The sequence below is a fragment of the Loxodonta africana genome, chromosome 4 (genome assembly GCF_030014295.1).
Source record: "Loxodonta africana isolate mLoxAfr1 chromosome 4, mLoxAfr1.hap2, whole genome shotgun sequence".
Classification (NCBI taxonomy): Eukaryota; Metazoa; Chordata; class Mammalia; order Proboscidea; family Elephantidae; genus Loxodonta; species Loxodonta africana.
In genome coordinates, this window is record NC_087345.1 from 125,413,666 (window position 1) to 125,421,912 (window position 8,247).

Genomic DNA, 8,247 nt, shown 5'->3' on the forward strand with positions numbered 1-8,247 from the left:
TTGTAAACTGCATCCCTTTAAAGGGAGGGGAAGGGCTGGAAGAGATGACTGAAGCCAGAGTGAAGGTCCCTGACAGCATCAGAGCCCTGCCTACCACCCCTGACTGAGGCGCCCTGGGTCTGGATTAGCACTCTCCAGAAGGCCAACCTGCTGACTGGAGATTGGATTGCAGAAGTAGGCCTGGGAAGGCTTCCAGCCAGGAATCTGGAGACTCCTCTACTACATACAAACTTCCTCTGCTGCAGAAAAAGGCCTCCTCCAGGTCTGAAGGAAACCCTGGTGGTGTAGTGGTTAAGTGCTACAGCTGCTAACCAAAAGGTTGGCAGTTCAAATCCTCCAGGCGCTCCTTGGAAACTCTATGGGGTAGTTCTACTCTGTCCTATAGGGTCGCTATGAGTCGGAATCGACTCGACAGCAATGAGTCCAGGTCTGAAGATTCAGATCTAGACTTCCTGCTGTGACTTATACCCCTCCCCAAACCAGTTGCCATGGAGTTCATGCCAATTCATGGTGACCCCATGTGTTTGAGAGTAGAACTCTGCTGTATGGGGTTTTCAAGGCTGTGACCTTTCAGAAGCAGATCTCCAGCCCCTTCTTCCAAGACAACTCTGGGTGAGTTTAAACTGCCAAACTCTTGGTTAGTAATTGAGTGCTTCACCATTTGCACCACTGAGGGACTCGTGAGCCCTTTAAAAGCACTGAGCTTCCTCTAGCTGATGGTAGGTGGGGAAGGAAGCCAGAGAGATTTGAAGTGTGAGAGGGATTTGATGCGAGGCAGGTTCTCTGAAGCTAAGATGGAGGGGGCCACATGGGAGGACCTGAGGAGAGTGATCTCTAGGAATTCAGAGTGACCCCCAGGCAACAGTTAGAAAAAAGACAGGAACCTCAGCCCTCCAGCCGTAAGCAGCTGAATTCAGCCAACAACCTGAACAAGCTTGGAAGGGGATTCCTCCCCCAAAGCCTCCAGACAACAGCCTGGCCCAGCTAACGCCTTGACTTCAGCTGTGTGAGATCCTGTGCAGAGAACCCAGCTGCACCACCCAAACCTCTGACCTACAAAACTCGGAGATAATAAATAGCGTGTTTGTGGTAATTTTTTGCACAGAAAAGAAAAAAAAACCTAATACAAATAACCCTGACCCTCCCACCTTTCTGTCCTTCCTAAGAAAGAGATGGGGCATTTCAGAGTGAACCACCTGGATGTTCCAGAAGCTGATTTCTCAAAAGGGAAAGCCAAGTGCAATGGAAAGATTTCCAGATTTGGAAGTCAGGAGCCTGGGTTCCATTCACCACCCTGCCATTTACCAGCATGTGACTCTGACGAAGATACCTGGTGGGCCGCTGTTTCCTTATCTTGAAATGAAGGTAAGACAGGACCGGTGGCTCTCTGTCCCTGCTTTCGGGAACTCCTCGAGGGCTGTGCAGGAGAGAGGTGAGCAAGCCAGGCTCCAGAACTCTGCTTCAAAGAGACAAGCTCTGAGTTGAACTATCCAAACACTGGGCTTCCAAATAAGATTTTATTAGAAAAAAGGCATCCTTTGCCAAAATGAAATTTGAAAACCAATGAGCTGGGTGATTATTACGGCCCTTCCAGCTCCTACATTCTTCCAACATGAAGATAACTTTCAACAGCTCAGCAGCTAGAGCTGTGAAAAGAGGCGGCGTGCTCGACGACTGTAATCGGTGTCACTGAATTGTACATGTAGAAATTGTTGACTTGGTGTATGTTCTGCTGTGCATATTCTCAGCAACAACAACAAAAATAAATTATATATAAAAAAGAAAAGAGGTGGTATGAATTTGGGCATGAGCAAGTGGGGACACTAGCCAAACCAGACATTCCTGGGCATCCAAACCATCTACTTCCACTTCTTTTGCTCTTGGGGTCTGAACTCCTGGGAGATGGAGATTTAAACCAGACAGACTCCAGTTCAAATCATGGCTCCACATTTAAATCCTGGTGTTGGGTGAGTAAATACAACTCTTAAATTCTCCGAGCTGCAAGTTCCTAAGCTGTAAAATGGTGATATCAACTACTTTGCATGCTTGTTGTATCTATTAGTGGGGCCTAAACTGCTATAACATGTAAGCCCCAGAATGTGATGGCTCAAGAATAATAGAATGGGTTTGGTAGAAAATTAACAGTACTGTTCATCATATCATACATATCCAAAACCCCAGACCAAACCTGTTGCCATCAAGTCGATGCCGACTCATGGCAACCCTATAAGACAGAGTAGAGCTTGCCCCGTAGTGTTTCCATGGAGTGGTTACTGGATTTGAACTACCGACCTTTTGGTTAGCAGCCCAGCTCTTAACCACTGTGCCACCAGGACTAAAAGTGCTTACTACCTAGGAGGCTGGGGCTGAGCATCTGCCATTAGGCTTAGCTGTGCTAATTAAGTGGCTTTCCCTGTCTGAGGGTATATAGAGGTAGCCAAGGAGCCTGGTGGTACAGTGGTTTAAGCATTCAGCTGCTAACCAAAAAGTTGGAGGCTCAAACCCACCGGGCACTCTGTGGGAGAAAGATGTGGCAGTCTGCTTCGAGAAAGATTTACAGCTTTGGAAACCCTATGGGGCAGTTCTACTCTGTCCTATAGCGTCGCTATGAGTCGGAATTGACTTGACAGCAGTGGGTTTGGTTTTTTGGTTTGGAGGTGGCCAGCATCATCCCATATCCTCATTTCAGAATGTTTTATAGCTGCTTTTAATCTGTGTACTTCCCCTAAATGATTTATGATTCTCTTTGGATACAGTCTTCTTTCCTGGACTGGCTACATTTATCAGCTAGTGATGCTCTAAGGCTGAACTCTCCCCTGGTTCACAGGCTGTTGCCCTCACTGGCTTGTCTGGAATATGGGCATTTGCGTCTTGCCAGTCATGTCCTCCAACACCAAAGTACTTAAGTGGGATTGTGCCAAGCAGGCTGTCAGCCGTGGGCAAGCTTTCGGAAAAAGATGTGCCAACTGCAGCAACAGAAATTGCAGTTCCCCTGAATGATTTTGTTAATATTTGAAAATTAGTTCCCTTGCCCCTTGTAGTGCTATTGGGTATTAGACTACAAGAGCAAGGACAAAGATAACAGCAAATTAAAATGATATTCTACTCATAAACTGTACAGATGTGCAAGGGCAGGCCCTATTGCCTATAATCCTGGGATTTTTACAAGCCCCCACCTTATTTGGACCAGAGTTGTCTTAGGGATAGTAAAAGGAAAGGAAGCGTGCTCCTCTGGCTCCAGATTTTACCCCATAAGCATGGAGCACTGTGTGTGCTCCATTCTCGGGTCACAAGAGGCTTCTCCTGACTCATGTAGCTGCAGAGACTGACGAACCCAAGATTGGCAAGTCAGACAGCGAGCTGTGGAGGCTGACAAATTCAAGACTGGCAGATAAGATGGCAGGATGCTGGCTCACAGGCTATGGAGGCCAACCAATCCCAAGATCACAGGCAATACCACTCTCCACTTGCTCAAGTTCTAAGAACCAGAGATCAGATGATGATGAGCAGGATGCAGGATCCAGAGCGAGCAAAAGCCAGCGAGCTTTGCCAGAACATCCATATGTATTAGATGCAGGCCACACCCCCAAGGAAACTCGCCTTACAACTGATTGGCTAATCACATCAGATCCCATCAAGGAAGTGATCATATTATATCACAAAATGGAGGATAACTACATCATTACATAACTGCCAAACTACATCATTACATAATTGCCAAACCACTGAGAATCATGTCCCAACTAAGTTAACATACAACCTTAACCAACAGAGGTTGCAAGAAGCTTTCTGCTGTGAGAGTTGAAAGAGGGGGAAGAGTTGAAACCACCGTTCTAGTTATACCCCCTGTTTTCCAGACGAGGAGACTGAGGAACCATGATGTGAAGAGCCTCCCAATGGTGGCTCACCCACTTAGGAGCAAAGTGAGGCCAGAGCTCAGGTGGCTGTGAGCTGTGCTTTAACCCTCATTCAAGAGAGGCAGCCTCCAAATGTCTGAGCTTAGTGGGCCTTCTTTGTAGCAACTGAAGTAAGAAAACAGCATGAAAAGCCTCTGCCTCTTTAGTGCCATTTTCATATTGATTTACCGTCTATCTCCATATAATCAAAGGGCAGCATTTTCTCTGCACTTTCGCTTGCGGCATGCAAATAAAATGCACTACTGTCTCCCTGTTTTCCTTTTCCCTTTAGTAGTCTTGTTTTTCTCCTGGATACTCAAGTAATGTCCAGGCATCAGAAAAGCACAATCTCTCACTTAATCTCTGGCTTGAGATCTGGGAGTTAAGAATCACAGTTAGAGTGCTCTCAGACACATTCTGTTGGATTGCATGAGCTCTTTCCCTGGGCCTCCCAGAGGCCAGCAAATTCCACCAAGGTTAGGGGAAGAAACGCTGGAAGCAGGCAGTGGCTGGCGTCTAGAGAGAATACTGCAATTGAGAAGAGAAGGCAGAAAATACAGGAAGATGTGAGGCATCAACACCAGGAGACAGCAGGTGACAGGTGTGAGTTACATGGATCACACTACACTTCCATCATTTATATAGATCGGAATGAGTTTCCAAAGGGCTTCTCCATAATTCAACATTAGGCAGCTTCCAAACACAAGTTTGTTTTTTTTCACTTGTTGTGCTTTAGGTGAAAGTTTACAAATCAAGTCAGTCTCTCATACAAAAAGCCACACACACTCTGCCATATACTCCCAGCTGCTGTCCGCTTAATGAGACAGCACATTCCTCCTGTCCACCCTGTATTCCCCGTGTCCATTCAACCAGCTCCTGTCCCCCTCTTCCTTATCATCTCGCCACCAGACAGGAGTCACCTGCATAGTCTCATGTGTCTACTTGAGCCACTAAGTTCACTCCTCACCAGCATCACTGTCTGTTTTATAGTCCAGGCTAATCCCTGTCTGTAGAGTTGGTTTTGGGAATGGTTCCAATCTTGGGCTGTCAAAGGGTCCAGGGACCATGACTGTCAGGGTCCCTCCGGCCTCAGACCATTAAGTCTGATCTTTTTACGAGAATTTAAGTTCTGCATCCCACTGTTCTCCCGCTCCAGCAGGGATTCTCTGTTGTGCTCCCTGTCAGGGCAGTGATGGGGAGGTGGGTAGCTGGGCTACCACCGACCACCAGGCACCATCTAGTTCTTCGGGTCTCAGGCTGATGGAGACTCTGGTTTATGTGGCCCTTTCTGTCCTCGGACTCGTATTTACCTTGCAAACATAAGTTTTCTTTACCTTTTAAAAGCACTTTCATCTATCTGGCTGTCGTTCTCAGAATAGGAAATTCAGGTGAGGATTCTCAACCCTATTTTTAGCTGAAGGACTCTTGCTCAGAAGGGTTGAGTGACCAAGCCCTCAGTGGTACAGTCCATTCTGCAACCCAGCACCTTACTTTTGCAAAGACTGCTCTTGCTTTGCCATTCTGATTTTTCCAGGATGATGACAAATTAGGAGATGTGCAAATTCCTCAGGCTCATTCACAATCCGCTTCAACACCACAGGCTGCCGGCCTCCTGGGAGTTTGAAGGAGGCCTGAAAGACTCCCATTTTTAGCTGTCATGTTTGATAATTCCCAAGTAGAGCAGAACATTGAGAGTTTCCACAGTCTCTGCTCTTTTGTAAGAGAACCAAACACATTGAACTTTGCAACGGCAAAAGCATAGGACCCTGCCACATTTTTCCATAAGGCAGTCAGCATACTGGGTGTATAGGAGCAGCCTGGGAGAAGAAAGAAGTTTAGAAGGCTGCATGGACATCGCCGTCATTAGTTGGCTGCAGAGAGAAAGAAAGTACTGAAGGCAGACAGCCCTGTCCTCTCCGCCTTTTTGGTGAGGAAGGAAAATTAAGGCAAAAGAACAAATGTATACATAAGAGATTTCTTAAAGTTCTCACTGTAATAATCTTACCTTGGGACATGAGGAATTGTAAAGCAGACGTTGGATTAAATATTGGACTGTTTCCCGAAAGGATACTGTTTTAGTTTCATGTTTCTCCATAGAAAAAAGAAACAAAAATCATATTAATACTGTATTTAAGACTGAGAGAATGAGTATGTTTTCACTTAAAATACACTAAGAGTAAGAGACAATTTTGTAAGGACCGGCACAATCTAGCCTGAGAAATATTTTTGTTTCTGTTATTGGTTAAACACTGCCTTCTTAAATAAGATAAACAGTTTGACCAATAATAATAATTAGACTCTGACCTGGTCTTGAGAAGAAAGAAGCCTTAGAAAGAAAGAAAAAAGCCCAGTTTTGATGAGAGCCTTGGGCAAAATCGGCACCTATTTGGTTGGGGGAGAGGGCACATGGAAGGGGGAGAAGAGAGTGGAAGGAGAAAGCACCTCAAGGAAGCTGCACTCCAGCCATGGAGGTAGGATGCTGTGGAGCACATCTTTGTTCTGTTGCTGCTTTGAGGCTCAGTTTAACCCTGATAATGTTCCTTACTAAAACAAAAAATGGGGACTACACCCTTCTAGGAGCCCTAGTGGTGTAGTGGTTAAGAGCTTGGCTGCTAACCAAAAGGTCGGCAGCTGGAATCCACCAGACACCCAGACACCCCTCTTAGAGCACCTGAATTATAAATGTGCTCTAATATTAGAACCAGAGATAGGAGATTAAGGAGCATGGGGGTGATTGTTGCTTTTCCTTCTCCAATCACCAGCTGCTGTGGAGTTGATCCTGACTCATGCTGACTCCATATGTGTTCGTGAGTAGAAGTGTGCCCCATAGGGTTCTCAATGTCTGATTTTTTGGAAGTAGATCGGCAAGTCTTTCTTCCAAGGTACTCTGGATAGATTCAGCTGTCCAAACTTTGGGTTAGCACGTGAGTGCCTTAATCATTCGACTACTTTTCTTCTCTACTCCCCCCACTTTTAACACCCAAATAATTAGGTTGGTTTTTCTCTTTTGGCCTAGAGTTTAAAATATCCAATGCTATTCAAACATTGGTAGTCTAGTGAGAATTTAGGTAACTGGCCCTTAATTGAGCCCCTGGGTGGCACGAACAGATTAAGTACTTGGCCACTAACTGAAAGGTTGGCAGTTTGAATCCACCCTGAGGCTCTTCAGAAGAAACCCCTGGCAATCCACTTCCGAAAGATCACAGCCATTAAAAACCCAATAGAGGGCAGTTCTACTCTGAAACACATGGGGTCGCCATGAGTTGAAAGCAGCTCAATGGCAACTAGTTTTTTGGTTTGGACCTTAATTTCTCAGGCTAATCTTGAAGCCACTTACAACAATGTGAAGACACAGCCATGAGCTACTAACTCCTCTCCTACTGGCCTTTAGAACTCCTGCACCTCTCTCAGTGTGGGGCGGGAGTAGGAAAGCAATTTTAGGTCTCTGGCCAAAGTTTCTGAAGACAATTACCTAGGTGTGGATAACTCCTAGACATTTTTTTAAAAAACTGGCATAATACAAGTTTTAACTTGAATCAGGAGCCCTGGTGATACAGTGGATAAGAGCTCAGACTGCTAACCAGAAGGTCTGCAGTTCGAATCCACCAGCCACCCTTTGGAAACCCTATGGGGCAATATAAGTTGAAATTGACCGCAGTGGGGGTTTTTTGGTTTGTTTTTTAAACTTGAGTTAAGATGAAATGAAGCTTTCACCGCAGATTAAGATATGATTTCATTTCAGATGGTAGGCTCCCTGTCACCCCCAAAGTTCTTGAGGCCCTTTCTGGTGGTTTACAGATCTAAGGGCATAACCCTCCTCCTCCAATCCATCCCCTGACTCCGCCTTTGGAATGGACTGTCCTGAGGAATTGACTGTCAGATTTGGCTTCTGGAGCAATAGACCTACCTTCTTAAAGGGTATGGGGATCTTCAGAGCATGAACTGTATTCAGGTTCCCAGTTTCAGAGCTGACACAGGCTTTGCCCAGCACAGGAGGTGATTCTCTCTGATTCCCTCAGCTCTAGGATCCTCATCTAGCTTCTAGACCCATCGAATGTAATTCCAGTTTTGTGCTTTCCTGTTCAATGAGGAATCTTTATTCTTTTCCGTCTCAATTACTGCCATATTCTCTGTTCCATCATCACCAAGTTGAGAATCTGGAGTTCCAAGTTCAACTTCCAACTCTGCCATGGATGTCTTGTGACCTTGAACAAGTCATGTGACCTCTGTGGGCCTAAATTTTTTCCTCTGTAGAAACTATACTACCTTTAAAGTCTCTTCAGCTTTCATTTTATTAGAAAAGCATTTGCTTCCTCCTCTGGACCCCCATGCCACATTGTTCACCCTTCTC

General features: G+C 45.6%; 1 protein-coding gene across 1 annotated transcript; it reads left to right on the forward strand.

Annotated features, from left to right (window-relative positions):
• The first annotated feature begins 1,242 nt into the window (after window positions 1–1,242).
• LOC135231329 (putative uncharacterized protein encoded by LINC01559) lies at window positions 1,243–4,792 on the forward strand. Its single transcript, XM_064285174.1, has 2 exons — window positions 1,243–1,432; window positions 4,284–4,792. The coding sequence occupies exons 1-2, from the start codon at window positions 1,243–1,245 to the stop codon at window positions 4,583–4,585; spliced, it is 492 nt and encodes a 163-aa protein (XP_064141244.1). The 3' UTR covers window positions 4,586–4,792.
• The last annotated feature ends 3,455 nt before the right edge of the window (window positions 4,793–8,247 follow it).